The 23,505-nt window shown below is 42.0% G+C and overlaps 1 protein-coding gene across 4 annotated transcripts in view; it reads left to right on the top strand.

Annotated features, from left to right (window-relative positions):
* Positions 1-22,954, top strand: part of SLC25A37 (solute carrier family 25 member 37) — a 39,635-nt gene extending 16,681 nt beyond the window's left edge. The window contains exons 1-4 of one of the 4 annotated variants that reach the window (XM_081334171.1): positions 9,084-9,251; positions 10,108-10,336; positions 15,200-15,256; positions 16,053-22,954. In XM_081334171.1, the coding sequence (XP_081190297.1) occupies positions 10,114-10,336; positions 15,200-15,256; positions 16,053-16,573 (801 nt within the window). In that variant the 5' untranslated portion in view covers positions 9,084-9,251; positions 10,108-10,113 and the 3' untranslated portion in view covers positions 16,574-22,954. The other 3 variants (XM_081334170.1, XM_081334172.1, XM_081334173.1) reach the window with 3 other exon arrangements.
* Positions 22,955-23,505: the final 551 nt, after the last annotated feature.

The raw sequence follows: 23,505 nt of genomic DNA, 5'->3' as shown, positions 1-23,505 counted from the left end.
CAGTTGCATAAGGAAACATTCTAGCTGAATTTTTTCTAGAACTCATCACCACTTTGAGTATTTTTTCTACTTCATGAGAAAGTAGGAGAAATCTCTCAGTTCTGTCAAATGCTCTTTTGAGATTTTTAAAGCAGAAAATCAGCTATTAATTCCACACTGTGTTATGTGTCTAATCTGGAACAGAACATTTTAATTTAATTGATTCAGTTTAGGCACCGCCTGACTCCAAACTGATTTTGGGCAGTGTACAATAAAACCAAACAAAATAAAATATTGTATAATAAATTTAAAAATGGAATAATGGAAGAAAATCCAACAGACTTTAACCAGGATTCTATAAATCTATTTACCAGTTGTATCTTAAAAAAATAAAGACAACAGATTTTAGTGCACTATGAATTACGGCATTTTGGCAAACTGGTATGTGAGTTTTGGCAAACTGGTATGTGAGTTTTGCTGGGGCAAATTAAGAAATAGGTGTGTCGCTTACATTTAAATGCAGGTCTAATTTGCGGCCTTTAGATGCTGCATTTATCTCTGTGAGGGTAGCAATGTCAGAGTTGCGGGCTTCCTTCATTTTAAGCAGTGAATTCATATTCATGAAGAGATGTTTATCTATTATTTGAACAAGATCTTGCTTTGCAATATGTTTTGAAATGTCCCTTTGATGAAAGCAAATAAAAATAAAAACCAAAGTCCTTAATTTACAACTGTTCATTTAGTGACCATTTGAAATTACATCAGCACTGGGAAAAATTGACTAAAGGCTGTTTTTCATACCGGTAGTTACAATCTTCGCAGCATTCCCCATGGTCAGATGATCAAAATTCAGACACTTGTCAAATGACTCATATTTATGACGGTTGCAGCATCCCGGGGTCACGTGATCCCATTTTGCGACCTTCCGACAAGTAAGATCAATGGGGAAGCCAGATTCACTTAACAACCATGTTACTAACTTAACAACTGCAGTGATTCACTTAACAACTGCGGCAAGAAAACTCATAAAATGGAGCAAAGCTCTCTTGACAACCGTCTCACTTAGCCACATAAACTTTGGGCTCAATTTTGGTCACAAGTCAAGGACTCCCTGTAAATGAGTTGATTTTTCTTGGGTTAATAACCTTTCTCCTTGAATTTAATGCCAGATGAACCATCTGAAAGCTGGACGGCCTCTACCAAGAGTCATTTCTGAACTTGTCTAATCATGTACAGATCTTTTAATAATATAAAAAAAATCCTTGGCCCCTAGAATTTATTGTCATGTTATCTGAACCCAGATACAAAATGCAGAGTAGCTGTTCTAAATATAAGGGCTATCACTGCAGATATGCTCAGTCAGTAACTTTTTGCATAAGGAGCTTATAGACTAACGTGCTAGAACTAGACATGCGAGCGATTCATTGGCTCAAGAGTAGAGAGTGTGATGTTCATGGGCATGCTCAGAGGATTTGCCATTTCCTTTTAACAAAGGTGAACAAATCGATGGATGTCTAGATATTGCTACTCTACAGCTTTCCATAACTAGAGTCAGTTTGGTCTAGAAAGCCAATCTGGTCTGATGGTTAAGGTACGAGGCTAGAGACTGGGAGACTGGGAGTTGTAGTCCTGCCTTAGGTGTGAAAGCTACCTGGGTGACTTTGGGCTAGTCACCAGGAGACGGTAAGTTCTAGTCCTGCTTTAGTCATGAAAGCCGGCTGGGTGACTGGGCCAATCACCAGGAGATGGTAAGTTCTAGTCCTGCTTTAGGCATGAAAGCCAGCTGGTTGACTTTGGACCAGTCATCCATTCTCAACCCAATTCACCTCACAGGGCTATTGCTGTGGGAAAAATAGTAGGAGGAGGGTGTGTGTTGCACCTATTCACTGCCTTGAGTTACTTGTAAAAATAATAAAGCAGGATACAGAACAAACATATTAAGCAACATGGCCACCGGGCTGTTTACTTCAGCAATATCTGGAAGGTTGCAGGATTTTCACAGGAACCAAGAATTCTGGGTCTTCTCCAAACCAGACAAAATCATGCCACCACAAAAAACACTGTAGCTTCTGACTAGCTTGTGCAAAGGAGAACAAAATCCAGTTCTTGGTTTGTAAATAGTGATCAACGGTATTTATAGTTCGTATGGAATTCTTCGCTTTTTATTATATGTTAAAGGTAAAGGTTCCCCTGCACATGCGTGCTAGTCGTTTCCAACTCTAGGGGCCGGTGCTCATCTCAGTTTCAAAGCCGAAAAGCCAGTGCTTGTCCGAGGACGTCTCCATGGTCATGTGGCTGGCATGTCTAGTCACAGTCACTCATGCGCTCGTGACCTCTCGTCTAGACTACTGTAATGCTCTCTACATGGGGCTGCCCTTGAGGTCCACCCGGAGACTCCAGCTGGTGCAGAATGCAGCCGCGCGAGTCGTCTTGGGAGTTTCCCGATACTCCCATGTTACACCTCTGCTCCGCGAGCTGCATTGGCTACCGGTTGCTGTCCGGGTGAGGTTCAAGGTGTTAGTTATGACGTACAAAGCCCTTCATGGCATGGGTCCGGATTACCTACGGCAACACCTGCGACCGGCGTCAACGTCCCTCCGTCCAGTGCGCTCCCACAGAGAGGGCCTCCTCAGGGTGCCGCCGATCAAAGAATGCCGATTGGTGACCCCCAGGGGGAGAGCGTTCTCTGTGGGCGCGCCAGACCTTTGGAACAGCTTACCGGTTGAGCTCCGGACGGCCCCCGACCTTCGCTCCTTCCGGCGCGATCTTAAAACATTCTTTTTCGAACAAGCTGGCTTGGTCTGACGGGATGGGGTTGGGTTTTTAAAATTAGTTTTTAACTTAATATGTATTGTTTTTATGGGCATGATGTTTAATTGGTTTTTAATGGTTTTTTAATTTTTGTATCTGATTTTTATTGTGTATTGCCCTGTTCACCGCCCTGAGTCCTTCGGGAGAAGGGCGGTATAGAAATCAAATTATTAAATTAAATTAATTAAATGTCTAGACGCCAAAGGCGCACGGAACACTGTCACCTTCCCACCATAGGGGTCCCTATTTTTTTACTTGCATTTTTACGTGCTTTCGAACTGCTAGGTTGGCAGAAGCTGGGACGAGTAACAGGCGCTCACTCTCTTATGCAGCACTCGGGATTCAACCCGCCAAACTGCCGACCTTCTGATCGACAAGCTCAGCGTCCTAACCCACTGAGCCACCGCGTCCCTTATTATATGTTCCTGCCCATGTATTATAACAAATCAAGCTGGCGTGATCTAATGAGATGATTCAGATTTTTTGGGACACCCAAGTAAAGCAACTCCTTTCCGCTTAGAACAATTTTCTTGAAAGCAAAGCAACTCTGAACTCTGCCTACTCCGCAAATAGGTACAACCACATTGTAAACACTATCAAGAGTTCTAGGCAGCATTCCTACTTTGGATGGTGACTTCCAACTGAAACCAATCTTGGAAATTTCCCCTCTCCCCACAATTATGCAAGTGACATACTTGTTGATGTGTGTGTATGTGTATGTGTATGCACATGTGTATGCACGCTTGTGTGCCTTCTGGAAATCATACCCGCCCAAAAAGGCCAGGACCGTGATAAGCATTGTGCTCAAACCCATTAATTAAAATTAATTGCCTGTGAAATAAGGTGCCTGGCGTATAAAATGAATTGATCTCTCATCTGCAATTAGTAACTATTCTCTTGTTCTTAAGCAAACCATCTGCACATGCAGAATGACATCGCACTGGCATAAACACCCACCCACACCCATTTCTCTATCCTGCAAGGTTACAGAGAAGAAGGGGAAGGTGATGGCAAGGGAAGGGGAAATTTCAACAGGGGAGGGAAGAAAAAGGACAAGTGACCTATTTAGGCCTCACAGAAGAGAGCTACTGTCCCTTTCACCCCTTTTTATGCAGAAAAGGTTATTGGTAAGGCTTTGAAACAGACCCATAGACACACAGAGATGCTAGAGGATCAGATACTGTATTGCTAATATATGCAGAGTTTTAAAAAGTTGGTAGAGGGGTTGTAGATAACTTCTTGGCTGTAGAACTTATCATCACTGGACAGATGCAGAATAGACAGCAACAACCCAGGGTGTTATGTGAGATGGTTGGGTTTTCCTGTCCCACCCTCGATTTGAGAAGCGGATTAAGGCCTACATTCTTTGTTCTGTTTCCTCCAAACCGATTCATTAGCTAACAACGCCACACAGGCAGCTTCATTTCCAGGGGCAGCTTGTTGCAAGGATGAAAAGGGGAAAAAAGAAGACATATCATGGGTGTTTTTCTGAAATATTTGAGCACCACACCCTATTTAGTCACAAGGACTTTTACGTAAAATAAGTTCTTTGGTTTGTTTACACTATTAGGAAAATTACTGTGACTGAAGAGAGATTTAAAGTTCAACTAAGATCAAGAACTCATAACACCCTTCCTTCCTTCCTTCCTTCCTTCCTTCCTTCCTTCCTTCCTTCCTTCCTTCCTTCCTTCCTTCCTTCCTTCCTTCCTTCCTTCCTTCCTTCCTTCCTTCCTTCCTTCCTTCCTTCCTGTTGTGGACCTATGCACACACAATACTACTACCAAGATTACACTTCTCCAGCATCTTCTTTTCTTTAATTGCAAGGCATATATTTCAATTGGGAACACAGTTATTCATAAGAGAAGATGAGAAGGGAGACTTAAAAGAAAAAGAGCAAAGAGGGTGGGGGGACTCATATCCTGAGGTCTTTCAATCTGTTGAAAGATCACTGCCATAATTTTCAACTTTGCTTAAAGCCATGCTTGCTTGGAATGTTGAGAGCGAGTAAAAAAAATGCATTTGGTGGGCTTTGGGTGGCAACTACTGATGAGGTTGACCTTGCTGTAATGTAGTCCTCTCCTCTCCTCTCCTCTCCTCTCCTCTCCTCTCCTCTCCTCTCCTCTCCTCTCCTCTCCTCTCCTCTCCTCTCCTCTCCTCTCCTCTCCTCTCCTCTCCTCTCCTCTCCTTTCCCATTCCACTCAAAAGTTATCCCAGTTTGCATGTAGAACGGAGATAGATATCATTTGGATCTTGAAAGCCACCATTTGAAAGTTCTTGCGTTGAGATTCTAGCTCAGACATGATTTTGATCAGTGTTAGGACAATTGGTTAGGCTAGCCCAGGGGTAGGCAACCGTGGCTCTTTTATGACTCGTGGACTTCAACTCCCAGAATTCCTGAGCCAGCATGGCTCAGCTTGGAAACCTCTCTCTTTCTCCTCAGCATGGCTGGCTCAGGAATTCTGGGAGTTGAAGTCCACGAGTCATAAAAGAGCCAAGGTTGCCTACCCCGGGGCTAGGCTGTGGAAGGAGAATAGGAGGCATACTTGGATTATATATGAGACATTGCATTAATGACATACTTCCGTAGTTTAAACAGCAGACATCTTCAGTTCCTTTTTCTTTAGCTTTACTAACCCATCTCTGTCATCCAGTAATACCAAGTCATGACCTCCTTCTTACGATTAGAGAGCTCCTGCTGGGCATGCATGTATGTTTCAGCTTGTCCCCAAATCGTTAAGACCAGAAATTAAGGAAGTAAGGGATTTTTTAAGTGTGCCTGTTGAGATATTTATGGGGTTGCTCATCTTTTATTAGAATGAATTATATAGACCAGGTATAAAAACCAGACTGTATACTGCCCTTGGTGCGGTTCTTTAATTTGCTTTACACTAATGATTTAGAATTGACACTTATCTTTCACTCAATTGTAGGTCTCTGTCTACACAAACACATAGGCACAAGCTCTTTTAAATGGGATTTGCCAAAGTCAAGAATTTTGGCAGCTGGCAAATTGGTATTTATTCGCTATAATTCCTCCACTGCATTTTCTGAGGATTTAGAGCTGACAAAATGATTTTGGGGATTAGATTTGCTTGTTGTTTAGGCTTTTCAAATAAATGGTTATGTTGAAGTGGGATTTGCTAGACTTGGGTAAGTGAGAAGCCTGGGACTTAGGCCCTGCTGTTTCTCTCAGCAAAGTATTATGAGATCAGAGGAATAATTCTTCTTTTCTTGAGCGTGCATGAACTGACAGCCACTCCATCCACAGAGAAGTTGAAGGAATTTCACCAGGCTGAGTAGACCTGCTGGACTTCCCTTGAATTTTACAAGTTCAGCAGTCCAAGCCTGCTGGGTTGCTAAACAACTAACGTGATTATTAAACAACCATCCAAGAAAAGGGTAAGATAGAAGCCAGAAACTTGGAACTAGCTAAGGAGCTATGTCTTTCCCAAAGGTGCTTTTTCAAGAGGCAACTGGACTTTCTTAATTTTTTTTTCCTTGAAAATGTTTCGCTTCTCATCCAAGCACCTTAGGGACAACCATGACCTGGATGTTTAAGAATCTCCACAGACATCTGTTTCTTTCTTGGGTTTTACCCAAGAACTGTGATACCCAGGCAAATGGGATGTCTTAGTTATGGTATATGGCCCAAGAGTTAGGTTGGATTCTTCTGTTAATGCCTGCGGAAGAGAAAACATTCAGAGCTGCACATTTTTAGACATGTGTAATGAGCAGGGAAGCAGTGCCTTTTAAACAGAATTGCAGTCATCCTGCATTAGTCAGGCTGTTGGGACATGTCCAGTCAGACACCTGGAGTTTTGCAGTCATTCAGCTTGGATTTAAATCATGCCAGTCATTCGTCCTGTGTCATCCTGCACTCCTTTGGAATCAGCAAGAGGTGGAAAAAGGACTCTTAAATCTGGTAGATCAGTCATTGCTCGAGGCAGGAAGCGTAGGGCCGCAGCACCTGTGATGGGTGATGGTTCTGTTTCTGCTTGTGAAAAAAAAATAGTTTAATCTCTGTATATTATTAAAACTACCATTAGACTTCCTCCTGATATCCAGCTGAAGTCTACCCCTATGTTTTAAGACTTTTAGAATGCATCTTACGCTTGGTGGCAGCAGAAGAGGCATCTGGGTTGTATGGTAGAGCAGCAGTCCTCAACATTTTTAGCACCAGGGACCAGTTTCATGGAAGAAAATTTTCCCACAGACCTGGGAAGGTGGGGATGGTTTCAATTTTCATTCACTCGCCTGCAGCTCACCTCCAGCTGTGCAGCCTGTTTCCTAGCAAGCCATGGATGGGTATTGGTCCATGGCTCGAAGGTTAAGGATCCCTGTTATAAAGGATAACACTTGTGTGAAATTGTCTTAGTCCCCAGCCCCATTCTTTTGTTGTTGTTAGTTGCGAAGTCGTATCCGACCCATCGCGACCCCATGCACAACGTTCTTCCAGGCCTTCCTGTCCTCTACCATCTTCTGGAGTCCATTTAGGCTCACGCCTACTGCTTCAGTGACTCCATCCAGCCACCTCATTCTCTGTCGTCCCCTTCTTCTATTGCCCTCAATCTTTCCCAGCATTAGGCTCTTCTCCAGTGAGTCCTTCCTTCTCATTAGGTGGCCAAAGTATTTGAGTTTTAGCTTCAAGATCTGGCCTTCTAAAGAGCAGTCAGGGTTGATCTCCTCTAGGACTGACTGGTTTGATTGCCTTGCAGTCCAAGGGACTCGCAGGAGTCTTCTCCAGCACCATAGTTCTTACCATTCTTACTCCCCACAATAAATCCATCCAGTTCCATCAAGTCCTTGAAACTCTCCTTTCCTATACTTTCCACTCTTTGTCAGTACTTTCTGCATTTGTTCTGCAACACACAGTTTACAACCAAGGCCCAGGAACGTAAGAATAGCCAAACGTGGCCCTCTGCTCCTCATGCTTCTCTTAATATTTGGCCTCAGGATCTCTGAAGCTGCTCAGTAATTCCACCAACATAAGCCGGTATTACTTAGCTGCAACAAGAAGTTGCCCCATTCCTAACTTGTGGTGGTACAACTCACATGAAAGTTGGCTGTTTATTTTAACGTAAAGGGACTATATTCAAGAATATAAATTCATGGTTAGCGAGTGCCAGCTTGTGTAAGTACATGTGCCTGGGTCTGAATCCTCCAAAGGACGATCATTTTCTGTTTTAATTTTAGGCTGATTTTCCTTTATCTCCTTCCAAGTGGAGTGGCATTTTGGAATGATTCTGATACGATTATCTTGAAGTACCAATAAAGGAGAGTATTTGTAACTCAGGGTTGAAAGGAGGACTCCTTTAGGGCTTTCTGAGCTTGGTTGTTTTCTTGCAGATCTTTCATTAGCCAAACTAGGTAACCTTATCAGTGCTAGCTAGTAAGGGGTTTACTCTCAGTTTACGTTGCAGTGGCTCGTCCTGTCAGAAGAGGAGCTGGTCTTAGAGGTTCCTTGGTTGGGATGTTTACAAGCCAACAGTAAGCAGCCCAACATTTGGCCCCAGGATATCTGAAGCTGCTGAGCTCTTTCACCAACACAAGGCGGTAATCCTTAGCTGCAACAAGAGGTTGCCCCCATTCCTAACAGCCCAACCAAGGAATCTGTAAGGCCACCAATACTGACAGGACAAGCCACTGCAATATAAATTGAGCCCTACTCATTACTTTTCCATTCATTTTCTATAATTCTGTTCTATTCTATTCTAGTCCAGTCCAGTCCAGTCACCAGTGGCTATCTAACAGAGTGTCTCATGTTAGAAGTTTGCATTAGAGATATTACAACTTCTGGCCACTATACATTAGCTTAAGATGTGTATGTGTTGCCGAGATCTGTGCCCAAAGCATGTATAATGTTCCTTCTCTGGCATTTCCAATGACGTTGACACATATTGACTGCAAAAGGCCTTGCAACCACTTTGCTGGAGACGGCCTTGCCATGCTGGGCAGGCTTGTAGTGCCCTCTTCTGGTATCTTCCAAAAGTATGTGCTTAAATGCTTGGCTTTTTAGAGGCATTTCAATCCCCCCCCATTGCATTGTGGGAAATAATCACATTCCCTATATTTAATTCATGATTTCTTTTTTTAAAAAAATTAAATAACATTTAGTTTTGTCTGGATCCACATTTTTCCTTTGCTCTGTCGACTTTTTCTATGCAGGTATAGGTAGTCCTCGTCTTATGACCGGCACTGAACCCCAGTGAGACATTTGTTAAGCGAGATTTGCCCCATGTTACGACTTTTACTGCCGCTTCTGTTAAGCAAATCGCTGCAGGTGTTATGTCAGGGACACGGTTATTAAATGAATCTGCCCTCCCCGTTGACTTTGCTTGCCAGAAGGTCGCAAAAGGGGATCACGTGACACACACACGCGGACACTGCAACCGTCATAAGTACGAGCCAGTTGCCAAACATTTGAATTTTGATCATGTGACCATGAAGATGCTGCAACGGTCGTAAGTGTGAAAAATGGTCATTAGTTGCTTTTTCCCCCCCAGTGCTGTTGTAACTTCGAACAATTGCTAAACAAAAAGTTGTAAGTTGAGGACTCCCTGTACATTACCAACTGTGCAGGTTAGCAACAACACACTTCAGGGGCTAATTCTGGCCTTTTGAAAAAATATTGCTTGCTTCCTGTTGAGGCTCCTCACTCAAGAAGCCAGACAGAAGGTAGAGGAAGCGCCCTCCGTCCCACTTTGGGATTTGATTATTTCCCAATCATTTTAGATGTCTGTGGAGACATTTTGAACTTGTGGTTATCCTAACTGGGCCTTCATCAAATTAAAAAAAAAGTCCCAGCAAGAGCTCCTTTGTTACAGACGAAGAAGAGAAATGTAGCAACATTGTCCTTCCATACGTTGCAGGAGTATCTGAAAAGCTCAGGAGGATTTTCAACCAACACAGCGCACATGTACACTTTAAACCGGGGGGTCTTCAAACGTGGCCCTTTTATGACTTGTGGACTTCAACTCCCAGAATTCCTCTGGCTGAGGAATTCTGGGAGTTGAAGTCCACAAGTCATAAAAGGGCCAAGTTTGAAGACGCCTGCTTTAAACCCAAGAATACACTTAAGGCAGAAGCATGTCCACCCCAAGGATAAAGCACCCAAGACACAAACTGGGGGTCTTGTCTAGGTCACTGAATGAATTGTTGTGAATCGAGGGCTACCTGCAGGCTTTTCCAAGTCTAGGTATGCCCCTCCCCACCAAAGTTGTGTCTCTCCCTCTCCCCCCCCCCCCCCCCCCGATCAAGCAGCCCTAGAGCCTCTCTCTTCTCTTTTACATCATCCCTCTTCTTTTTTTCTTCTTGTAGACTCGGATGCAGAGTTTGCAACCTGACCCCAAAGCCCAGTACCGAAGCGTCTTTGAGGCCTTGAGGAAGATTGTCCGCACGGAAGGCATCTGGCGGCCGCTGCGAGGAATTAACGTCACTGTCCTTGGAGCCGGCCCGGCCCACGCGTTGTATTTTGCCTGCTATGAAAGAATGAAACGCACTTTAAGTGACATTATCCAACATGGAGGCAACAGCCACCTGGCCAACGGTATATTGACATAACCCAATGGGTGTTGCCATCTTGATGCTTTGACTCAACTTGCGTACTTTTTCATGTGGTCTGACATCTTCAGCATGCAATTTCTGCTTCTGGAGAGACAAAAACAAGACGCTTGGAAGACTCCCATGTTTGGCCACCTAGGCGTTCTTGCTACCTTCAACCTCTTGTCTATTTTCTACAGGCACCTGCTCATTTTTAGAGGCACCCGTGTATGAAGAATCCCGAAGATACGTAGTGCTCCAGTTCCTCTAAAAGTTAGATGTTAAAGTGTTTTGATCCTAAATACCTCTGATGGGGCTCTCTCTGGGAAGGAGTTGTCTTGAAACAGCTTTTCAGTCTAACCTGGGCAGCTTTCTAGGAGAATTTGGTTCTTAGATTTTGGCTTCTCTCCAGAAAGTCTATTTTATCACTGCTAAAACTTACCAAATTTGGCTGTGCGGTAAAGAATGTAAAGTTACAAGCTGGCTGGATCGCTCCAATCACCACCTCTAGTCCGACATTTTTATTTCCCATAATAATCATCCAGCTGTCTCTAAAAATTTACCGATCTTTCTTTCCAGCATATGACACGAGGCATACTGGTTCTTTGGAATTGCTGCTTTTAGGATCTACGTTGAATGCTTGATAGCAAATTATGTGCCAGAACAAATTCTATAGCACTCTTAATCAGCAGTTCACAAATTTGCATCTAATTGCATTTCTATTATCCTCCAGTTAACATGGATAGCTTTTCACTGATTTTTGTTTGTTTTATTTAGAACGTCTTGGCACTGAAAGAAAAAGAATCCGTATGTTGCTAATATTTAAATGTATGCCTCTAAATTCTTGGTAGACGTTGAAATCGAAAATGGTGCACCTGTCTTGATATACAAGAGATACAGATTCGTGATCCCCTTAAATGTGCAGTTAAAAAGATAATTGAGCTGTGGTGGCATAGTGGTCAGAATGCAATATTGCAGGCTGACTGCCCACAGTTCGATTTTGATAGGCTCAAGGTTAACGTAACCTTCCATCCTTCTGTGGTCAGTAAAATAAAGACCCAGATTGTTGGGGGCAATATGCTAACACTATAAATTGCTGTAAAGCGTTAACAGAGCAGTGTATAAACCTGACTGCTATTGCTGTTGCTAAATTGTGGCAATTTCTAAGAAACATTGGCCTATTTGGACCGGGTGGCCCATCTAAAACTAGATTTGTCATGCAAAGCTTCAAAGCTGATGATGAAAATTAGATTTGCATTCCAGCTTGGCCCTTTTAATTCCCCACAAGGTTGGCATAAAGTGTGTCTACCCAATGGGCTGCATTAATTGCCCTTGTTGCAATTAATACTGTTTTGATTGTCACACCAAATTATGACAGCAAGCTTGTTCTCCCTTTCCTTCAGAAGTAAGCAGTAAAATAGGAGGGTTAAGGCTTAACATGCTTCTATAGAAGTGGAGGGAGAAAACACTCAAACTACCCCAAGCCTCAATTCTCTCTCAACTCTCTGGGCTGGCATTGCCAAGTGCTTTGCAAACTCTGGAGCTCAGACCCTCTGAAATCTACTTTCCTGATGGGACAAAGTGTTTCCTCTTCTCTGCTGTAAGGGGGGAGTTGAGAGATTTATTCACAATTTATTCACAATGGCTAGGCTTAGGTGTAATGTTGATCCCATTGTGAGATTTGGTCTTGCATTTTTTTTCCTGCTGATGTCTGCAGTCAGATTCTATCAGTACAATGTTGAAGCATTCATTGCTTTTCAATGTTGGAATGTGCTTTTTGATTTAGAGTGATACTAATGGAAGAAAGCGATATGGAAAAGGGCCTTATAATTTGGCTTTTAGCATCATCTCAGCCTGAGGTAGTACCAAGAAAAAAATCAAGTTATTTATACTGACTTGCAAGAGTTCCCCCTAACCTAAAATGGTTTTGGGCAGTTGCTACCCTATTCCTTCTTGGTTTTAGACTCCACTTCCTCCATCTTTTGTGAAATAAAAAGAGTCCAGCTAGTCCCAGAAGGCTTATTCAGCACTCAGCTCTATGTGTTAGAAGGTCTCAAGTTTGGCAGGGCTGACAAACACATTTGGAATTTTGAGAAAATGTTGATGGTCCTCTCACAAGGTAACTTCTGAGGGGACCTGCTCATTCACAAAATGGTTGGCAAGAAGGACATAAGCAATTACAAAGCATCTGCTTGCCAGAATGTTCCTTGCCGCCCCCTCTAGATCCACCACGCTCATGGCTCTCTTTTATAATGCACAGAGAGGGATCCTTCAGTGAAAGTAGTGGGCTACCTCTTTGTCCTCGTTTAGTGCCAAGAGTCTTTTTTTGGCGCTGGTGGAGGTCTCTTTGATTTGTGACATGCTTGCTAACTGCCCAGCTTTGTCACTAAGAAAGATGGGATAAAGAAACTGGTAGCATTGAGATGTCCATGAATGTATCCATGTTGGATATCTCAGTGGTAAAATGTGTATTTAGTTATTTAAGAAAATGTATATGGGCACAACTCTCTCTCTCTCTCATAACTTTGGGCAGCTTACAAAGATAAAAATCTCACATAAAAAAACAATAAAAAGTAATAAGCACCCATCCCTTTGGTGATAACAATGTCAATCAATAAGTCAAGGTTGATGGACTCCATCCTGCACTGAATTCCCCAGCCCTGTTGAAAAACCCGGGTCTTCAGGGCCTTGTGAACGAGCGTCAAAATGGAGGCCAATCTTATTTTTGCTACCATGGAGGAGGCCTTTCTTCTTAGTCCCACTAGATACACCTCCTTAGGAGAGGTGACCTGCAGCGTCCCTTGCCCCCCTGCCCTGGTTGGATGTTAGGACCTAAAGTTTGAATTATGTGTCTGGAATAGGTAATATGTTATCTTTAGGCATATTAAGAATGTGGAGTGTCAGCAAAGCACCATCTTCAGTTTGCAGGAATCACTCCCATTTTTTGAAGGTGCTCTGTTTGGGCCAGGATGGTGCTGATCTTCACAATAGTTGCCTCACTGTGGAGTCCTTAGAGGTTAGCTTGGATTAGTGATTTTTCTGGAGATTATTTCCGGCTGAGATGGTAATAAGCAAGGCAACAAGGAGACACTCCTTGACTCATACCAAAGCGTTCTTCAATGTTACTGGCTTAACCTGGGATTATAATTATGGTATTTAAACGTGCATAGTCTAAGAAGTTGTTTATAATTTTCTTAGCATCCATCAATATTAATAATATGTATTTTTCAAGATGATGCCTGTTTCTCTTTGTTTAAGAACAATGAATACCACACAAAATAATGTGACATTCCCAAAGATTTCATTGTACAATGATTTACCTTAAAAAGTCTCTAGATGGCAAGGTGCCCGAATGCATATTTTGTAGTGTTGGTGTATGAATAAGAGAGAAAACATTCTAATTGATCAGAATAGAGTTTCAGATTGATTTTTTTAAAAATTTTGCCCTCCAGGAAGTATACCAAGGTAGGAGTAATTAGTGGGTAATCCTCCATGATTTCACTTTGGAATTATGGAAAGAGATGAATTGTTTTATTCCCAAGAGAAATAATTTCAAGTAAAGTTCTTTTTCTAACTGAGATAGAACATTTTAAGATTGGGTCATGTGCCCTTCCTACATAATGCAGAATTTGGGGTTAAGATTAATAATTTGAAGTTCAACGTAATTTTAATGAAGGGTGCTAAGTGCTGTTCTCGTGCTTAGCTTGATTTAAAGATGCACAAGTGGAATTGTGTATTTTAAAAGACGTGGGTAGTTGGCATTTTATTTCAATAATCATTTAAGTTTTTTTATATAGAGAGTGTTCGTTAGACTGAGGGGAAAAAAGGATATAGTTTATCTCTTCCCTGTCCTTGAAGAAGAAAAAATTGCCCTATGAATCCTTGAGATACACACCTAAAATATTTTCCATTAATTAAGATTATGTTAGCATTTGTTAATTATTTCTCAGTGCATTAATCTACAGCAGAGCTGTCCAACCTTGGTAACTTTAAGACTTGTTGATTTCAACTCTCAGAATTTTCAGTCAGCATGGGAGTTGAATTCCCACAAATCCTAATAGTAGACAAGATTGGACACCCTTGATCTACAGTAATAGCTTAGAGAACCTTACTTCCCATATGGTTTTGCTGTCATTATTAAGGCAATTCTGAATGTTCTCTGCAACCATAAAGGAAATACTTTGTCACATGTTATGACTGATATTGAGTTCAAATGGTTACATTTATATATACATTTATATATATAGCAGTTTTTTTTAGCTAACTTGTGCCTTTTGAATAACTTGCTGAGTGTTGCTTTCATGGATGCTGGAGTTGGTGAGGCTAGGGGAAAAAAAAATAATGCCAGCTAATATTCTTCCTTTCTATCACATTGAAACTTCTTATTTAATGGTAACTTTTGAAGGAGTTCTGATTGGCTGCCAGCCATAACGTACCTCCTGCTTGTATATTTCTAGCGACGGTAAATCTGGGCAACATTTTCTTTAAAAAAAAAAAATTAGAAACAAAACCTTTCATTCTTTCCAGCTATGCTGTTGGTAAGTTCATGGAAGATTAGCTATTGTGGAGGTTTTCATTTGGTACCTTCAGATTTTATTTTTATTTTTTTAAAAAAAAATTGTTTCGCAGCTGTTAAACGCAATTTATATTCCTTTTGTATGCGACTCTTAGTATATGTACATCTGTGATGCTGCATGTTCTTTTGCAAATGATCTGCAACACATTAGGTTGGTTTCCAAGATGCATAAGTCTAGAGGTTGATGTGTTGAGTGCTACCCATTAAGAGTATGCTGTTTTGTGCCCAGAACCAAGGGTGGTTTGTCAAAACTTGCTTTGTGAAAGGGGCCTGTCTTCATTTCTTCTTTTGCAGGCATGGCTGGAAGTATGGCTACTCTTCTTCATGATGGTGTCATGAATCCAGCAGAAGGTAATGCTGTTTGGGGCAAGTGGTTCCAGGGAGGCTGAGAGAAGGGCAGGGTCATTAAAAATATTGCTCTTCAAGCTTCCACATCAGATGCCAGAAGATTCTGAGATAGACAGTCTGTCTCTTAACATCGTAGGGTTATAAGAAGTGCATAGCAAAATAAATCCTTTCTAGAGATTTCTGGTATAGTGGAGTCCTTTGTAATTTCCAAGCTTGGTTATTTTCTTGCAGACATCTCATTACTCAACTAGGTAAGAGCAGAAGATGAGGTTGATGAGGTTATCTACCGTAGTTGGGCAATGAAACCTCTGCAAGCAAAGCTCAGAGAGCACCAAGGACCCCCCAGTTCAACCCTGAGCTACAAATATTCTCTTCTAGTGGTAGCTCTGATCTAATTATGAAGAGGACATTTGAGCCAAAGTTTCTTCTCGTCCTTTCCAAGAACAACTCTTTGCTCAATGAAAGGAGGACTATAATGTCCTTGCAATATGGCAGTGGGAGAAACATCCCAGCTAATCAGGATGCGGCCCTAAACAGAGATAACATACTCTCTCTTTTGCTTGGAAAGGATTTGAATTGGTGCGGCGTGATTAGGCAAGTGATAAATCGCATTGCTGCAACTTAACTTTCCTGCCCTGCTCCCGGTTCCCCTTCACGAGTGGGTATCTCCCACTCGAGTGTGTGACCTTGATCTAACTTGGATTTCTTTTGTTGTTTTTTTGTCTCTGTGTCGTTCCTTCGCTCTGCTTTCTTTTTCTGTCCGGGAAACACGTCTGACGTCTGATCTCCCGATTGCCAGTGGTGAAGCAGCGCATGCAGATGTACAATTCTCCGCACAAGACGGTCATGGATTGCATCAGGACGGTGCACCGAACTGAAGGCTTGGGTGCCTTCTACCGCAGCTACACCACCCAGCTCACCATGAACATCCCTTTCCAAGCCATCCATTTTATCACCTATGAGTTCACGCAAGAGCAGATCAACTCCCGGCGGCAATACAACCCTTGCTCGCACATCATTTCGGGGGCCGTGGCGGGAGCAGTGGCGGCCGCCGCGACCACCCCCTTAGACGTTTGCAAGACCTTGCTCAACACTCAGGAGAACGTGGTGTTGAGTTCCGTGAATATTAGCGGGCACCTCTCAGGCATGGCCAACGCCTTTAGAACGGTCTATCAACTGGGAGGGATCCCCGGGTATTTTAAGGGGGTCCAAGCACGTGTGATCTACCAGATGCCTTCAACTGCCATTGCGTGGTCTGTCTATGAATTTTTCAAGTATATCCTTACCAAACGCCAGTTAAAGAAAGGAGCTCCTTGTTGACGGGTCATCCCTGGCAACGTCAAACAGAATATCTGAGGAAGCTGTTGCCCACTCTCTGTGTAAGGTTCACCAGGTTCTTTATGGCCGTTTGTAAAGATAGCTGGTGGATCCCTGACTAGATTATCTGTGTGTGTGTGTGTGTGTGTGTGTGTTTGTGTGTGCGCGCACACCAAAGTGTGTCTTTTGGTGAGGAGGTGGTTCTCTACCCTTTCTCCTGCTTTTGCTAAACCAAAATGTTTATTCTTTTAGACGTGTATTTATAGTTTTCTAGCGTGTTGATTAAGTGTGATAAGATTTGTACAAGTTTGTACTTATTTTTTCACTGGAATGCTTGGGGGAGGGGCTTAACCTGTGGAGGATTGCTGGGGGCGGGGTGGGAGGAGGTGGATACTTCTGCTTTGGGCAGTTTTTCCCAAAAGCCGATGCCTTTAAACTAGGGGCCTCCAACCTTAGCAACTTTATGACTTGTGGACTTCAACTCCCAGAATTCCTCAGCCAGCTGTGCTATGCTGGCTGAGGAATTCTGGGAGTTGAAGTCCACAAGTTGCAAAGTTGCAAAGGTTGGAGACTCCTGCTTCGAACCAAACAGAGTTCTACATAGAGACATTATGCGATGGATAAAATAGATGGATAATGTTTATCCTTTATTTTTCTATTATTATTTTTTAAGAAAAAAAAATCATGCCAGGGTGATTGTTTTGTGAATTTTAAAGGGCTTTACTTTTTTCATAGTTCCATTGTTAAGAAGCGTATTTTCCTCCTAAACTAGAATAGCGTCAGGCACATCTGTTCTGACATTATGCAGCCTGTTAATGGTTTTATTTTCCTTCCAACATACTTGAAGGGATTTCAGACCAGGGGTGTCTGTGTGGTGGGGAGGGGGTCAAAATATTCAGATTATGGCTCTTATGATCAAAGACCAGCCTTTGGGGGAGGTGTGTGATGCTGAAATACAAAAAAAGAGAGAGAGAGAGCTTGGTTTTGTTTGTGTGGCCACAGCTATGGGTGTCACTTTGACCCCCCCCCCTCTCTCTCTCTCTCTCTCTCTCTCTCACACACACACACACACACACACACACACACACACACACACAACTCCCTCCAGATGCTTTTGTTTCAGACTCTGGGAATCCCAAGGATTTATGTTACGTCTTTTCCTTCTTAAGCCTGTCTGATAATAACCATTCAAACCCCTTTCCTTTGGTCACGCTTTAGCATATGTTTGAACTTCTGAAGGTACTTCAATGAATTGCATCCCATTTTTGGATTGTCCTTGTGGTCTTTAATTTATTTCTGCTTCTCACCATAGCTGTGCTTCTCTTTGGCCTCTCTTGTCACTGGCCCTAAGCCAGACTTAATACTATGATACACAAGTACATTGCACTCACATGTAAATGAACACTCAACAAACGTGCTCAGGAATTGGGGCATCAGGTTTACATTTCTGCAATAAAACTTGCCTTGAATTGCTTCTCTAAAAATACTGACAGACGGAAGGCAGCCACTGGCCGGGGTCCCATTTTGGCCCTGAAAACCCTTAGCGAAGGAAGGGTTTCCAAGTCCAACTGAACTCCAAAGTTAAGAAAAAGAAAAATGAGGGTGACATGTTGCATCTGTGAGCATGGTTTTTCAGGTACTTGATCTATTAAAATGAAGCTGCATAGAGTCATTTTAGCACTTGGGACAAATTTGGGTGCGCCACTGTAAAAAGGTATGGAGTCCTAAATGATTTTTTTCCCCTCCTCCTTATCTAAAGAGTATTGTGTGGAAACAGAGATTGCAACTGGACATCATGTCCTCAGTTTACTTACTAACTAATATTCTAAGGCAAAGATTTTTACAAATAACCTGGCCTTGCAGATGCCGTGCATTTAATGGGAATGCTGTCGAGGCTTATTCTATGATGAGTTGCTAATCTCTTTTTGTGTATAGGGCAGAAACTTAGTTTTAAAGCTTTAGTTATAAATGTTGACTACTTAGATCAGGATGCTTCCAGAGAATGTAGTTTCCCAGCCCTGATGGAAATGAAACAAAGCAATAGCTCAAGAAGTATTTCCTTGGTGACTTCAGGAAATACTATTGCTTGTAGTAAATATGGTAAAGATTGACATCAATATTTTCCAACTGGGCTTTTTCCCCCCAACAGTGTGCGGATTGCAATGGAGAATTCCCAGCCAGCCTGGGGAGGAAAAAAAAATCTGAAGGTGCACGCCTTCATAACTTCATAAGGCTTATGTTTTGCTTCAAATAGGGAATTTACAATGCCAATAAATTGTTTTTAAGTCATTACATCATATTTGCAGGCTTTGAAAGGTTTAAAAAAAATCGTATGAACCAGGTTTAAATTGGTGTTTTTCAAATTTGGCAATTGTAAAATGAGGGGATCAACTTCCAGAAGTCCACACACTTTGAAGAAACACTGGTTTTAAAAGTACACTGTACTTAAGATTCGAGTTCCAGTTTGTTTGAGAAAAACAAAAGTAGGTTGAATTGCTGGCTGATTGTTCTGAAGGCTATAGTACATGTGACTATAACAAACCGGTGGTGTTAAATAGAACTGTTCTTCATCAGTGTCAAATTGAAAGGTCTAACTTTAAAATGCAAAAGAATCATGGAGAGATGGGCTTCTTTTGGGTCTTAGAAATACTCCCCAAGTAATGTACCCACCAAGATTCTTACATGGAGTTCACATCCTAAACGTAGGCTGGATGAAGGAGAACATACATAGTGGTATGTAATGACAGTGAATATGAGTTAGTGGTAGAAGGAATAGGAGATAGTTCAGTTGCTCTCCATCTGGGTGACCCATTTTTATCTTCCAAATCTTTCTCATCATTGACTACCTTATGGGGACAAAACTTGGATTTAGCACACTTTGACCTGTTCAGAATGCAACCTGTTAGCTTTTCTCCCAGCAAAGAGGAACTAATTTGGAATCAATGTCTTGAATGAATTCCCTGATTTTTTTTAAAAAATATGTACTTAGAAGTTAAATCTTACAAGTCACCCTGAAGTATGTTGGAACTGAAGTATTTGCAGGGAAAATTTCCAATGGGTGATGACAAGGCCTGTCTGAATTCTGACGCATAACCTAATACACAATACAGGCAGTCCTTGACGTACCACAGTTCGTTACAGCGGCACTGGAAAAATGGACTTACAACCTTTTTTCACAATTACGACCTTTGCAACATCCCATGATCATGTGACCAAAATTCAGAGCCTTGGCAACTGGTTCATATTTATGGCAGTTGCGGTGTTCCCCGCGGTCCTGCAATCCCCTTTTGCTACCTTCTGACAAACAAAGTCAACAGGAGAAGCCAGATTCACTTAACAACCGTGTCACTAGCTTAACAACTGCAGTGATTCACTTAAAAACTGTGGCAAGAAAGGTCGTAAAATGGGGCAAACCTCAGTTAACAAATGTCTCACTTAACAACAGAATCTTTGGGAATCAATTGTGGTCGTAAGTTGAGGACTACCTGTAGTTCTTAAAATGCCTTGGCATTCTGAATCATCCTTTTCTGCTCAGTTGAGCCCCACTGTGTGCTGGGTTAGAATTCTCTACTACTATTAGCAGCTCCAAACAAAGTCCTTGGAAAAAGGGAAGCAAGAATCTACCCATGTGGAAGTACCAGTCCTGCTGCTTTGTATGCTACAGACGCACATTTTTTGAAGTGACTTTTTTTTTAAAGCTGACATTTGCCATTTGAAATTTGCCTTCTTCCAAATGTACCAATGTAGACTTTTACAAGGAATATTTGTATGTGTGTATACAATCATGCTTGTGGGCGTGCGCGCACACAAACACACACACGCCTATACCCAGCAGAAGAAAAAATGTTTTGAAAGGCTGCTACAGTTAAAACACTGGGCTCATTAAAGTAATTAAAAAAATGTGTTTGATTTATTAGCAAGATCGTGGTTTTTTTTTTCTTTTTTTCGAAAGCTTGATTTATCGGCTGCTAAAATGCTCATTGACTAAAAAATGTTTCTTGGGGCCATTATTGTGGTGGGTCTAGGTTTTCCTTTCTCCATTTAACAGGAGCTGATGGTATTTGCATATATTTCTCCGTTTAATTTTCCAGAACCAGAAAGGGAACCTTTGAGGATGATTGAACATACTTAAGAGAATAAGGAAGATGACTTTGACAGAGCTAGACAATGGAGCCTGGATATCTATCCTCTTATTCTCTTGTGTCTTTACTAAGGTGTAGTTCTCAGGTGGCATCAGTAGATTAGAAAAAGACAGGAAGCACATTTCCCCTTTGACTTGGCTGAGCATTTCATATCTTATGGTAAGGATGGGGAATTTTAACAGTTTGAGGCTCACCATTTGTAGATAAGCCATGACCCAATGTGACAAGGCATGGAGGAGCATCTTAAGATGTTCTGTTGTCTCCTGACCTTTTGGAAGGTCTCCAGAAGCTTCAAAAGTTTGCTTGTTTTGCATATTGCACCATGATCAGAGCATTGGGTATGCTCTGCCTTCTGCAAGAGGTGTCATCACAGAGGGGGCTTCAAAAAATGGCAAAAGTGTGAGTGTGTAATTGAGTCAGATTGTCAGTCTCATTGAAGGAACAGTAACGCTCAAGATTCCAATCGAAAAGAATATTTGTTGCTAAGGGTTAAACCCTGGAGTTCTCAAGTGTTCTCTGAACATGGTTGCTGGCTTGTGAATGTTTCATTACCCAGCTAGATAACATGATGATGATGTTACCTTGTTGAGTAATAATGTACCTAGTTGGTAATGTAACCAAGAACTCCACTCGAGATCATTCTATCACTATTGGAATCTCACAAAGTTTACTTGTGAGGAATCTGCCCTATCCTGCAAAGAGAACCTATACCATCTCAGACAAATGTCCTCAACATACGATCACAATTGAGCTCAAAATTTCTGTTGCTAAGCAAGACAAAACTGAATTTTGCCCCATTTTATGACTTTTCACGCCACAGTTATTAAGTGAATCACTGCAGTTGTTAAGTGAGTAACAGGGTTGATAAGTGAATCTGGCTTCCGCATTACTTTGCGTGTCACCTTTTTGGCTTTCCAGACCAGCGAGGGGGCCAAGAGGGGATGGCTCCGCACGAGCAGCAGTCAAGCTCACCCACGCAGCTCTATTCACACGAGTGATGGGCATGAGCACCTGCCACTCGCACAAATGCAGCTGCATGCACTCGGTCACCTGCCGCTTCTGTGGCCCAATTTTGAACAGGCCCTGGCCAGCTAGTGGAACCCCCGCCCTAGGACACGGCAACTGTCATAAATGTGAACCGGTTGCCAGGCATCCAAATGGTCGTCACATGACCCATCGGGATGCTACAATGGTCATAAGTGAAAAAAAGAGTCACAAGTCACTTTTTTGAATATCTCTGAACAGCCACTAAACAAACGGTTGTAAGCTGAGGATTACCTGCATAACATTTGGCTTTCAGCAATTTTTGAAGCAAGCTTCCATGTATAGTTCTCCCAGGTAGATTTGGAAATAGCTTGGAAATGTGGTTAGGAAGGCAAGAATTCTGCTAGGAATGAGCTGGGGTTTCTTCTTCCTGTGTACACATACTGCATGTACATACAAACATGCACATGGATATAGAAACGGGCTTAATAGGACGTTTTTCTTAACTTCATTCAGCCAAAAGGTGGCAGGGTGTAATCGCTGTTTCTCCTTAGCTTTTGTTGCACACTATGATCCGAAGCCAACATTTTGCCTCGATTATAACAGGCTGAAGGAGTGTACATTTGTCTTTTGTCATGAAATAACGGCTACATTTTGCCGTTTCAGACCTAATGTCTATGGTGAAAACTTTTCGGATGATGACACCCCCCCTGACCCCCCCCCCCTTGGAGCAAAACCAGAGACTGGCATTTTCTCACGGCTGTATTATTTAAGCAGGAAGCAAAGTGGTCAAATGTGTGAAGCCTCTGTCACGCCTGCAGGCAGTCCTCAACTTATGACCACAATTGAGTTGAAAATTTCCACTACTGAGTAAGACAGTTGTTAAGTGAGTTTTGACCAATTGTATGACCTTTCTTGGGATAGTTGTTAAACGAATCACTGCAGTTGTTAAGTTAGTCATAGGGTTCTTAAGTGAATCTGGCTTCCCCATTGACTTTGCTTGTCAGAAAGTGAAAAGCGACCATAGGATCCCCGGACATTGCAACCGTCACGAATACATGCCATTTGTCAAGCAACTAAAGCAGGGGTCTTCAAACTTGGCCCTTTTGTGACTTGTGGACTTCAACTCCCAGAATTCCTCTGCCAGGCACATGACTACGGGGACACTGCAGTGGTTGAAGGTGTGAAAACTTTCCATAAGTCATTTTTTTATACTGATATTTAACTTCAAATAGTCATTAAACGAATGAGGATCGCCTGTATATCTTGTGGCTGTGTGTGCTTGGTTTAGCAAATTCTGTCTTAGTAAGAACTGTGAATCCAGCCAAAAAAACTTAAAGAGTTTAATATAAAAGCTATAGTTTAAGCCTTCCACACTCTGGGTTTGCTTTTAGTTTTAATTTGCCACATGGAAATTGTCTTTGGGAGATCAAAGATCACGGTATTTTAATATTTGAATGGCCAAATGTACTAGCAATTTTTCAGACAGTAGGCAGGGATTTCCTGAGTCTAAACTTTGGGAAAACCAGTAGGCTGAAGAAGAATGCAGAGTATTTCTCCGAAATGTTACTTTAATATGGACAGAGGAAAGAAAACCTTGTTGTTGTTTTTAAATTCAACTTTATTAAGTTTCAAATAAAAAGTATGAAACATCAGAAAAGAAAAAATGAGGGAGGGGGGCATGAGAAGATCAGAAAGGAGAAAAAGTTGAAAGTTAAAAAGGGCCAAAAAAAGACTGCTCGGTAGAGAAAGAAATATATATTAAAATAACCTCTTACTCAAAGTTAAAACAAAACCACAAAAACATCA

The sequence above is a fragment of the Vipera berus genome, assembly GCF_964194415.1.
Source record: "Vipera berus genome assembly, chromosome: 8".
NCBI classification, from domain to species: domain Eukaryota; kingdom Metazoa; phylum Chordata; class Lepidosauria; order Squamata; family Viperidae; genus Vipera; species Vipera berus.
This window is presented reverse-complemented; position numbering and strand designations above follow the sequence as displayed.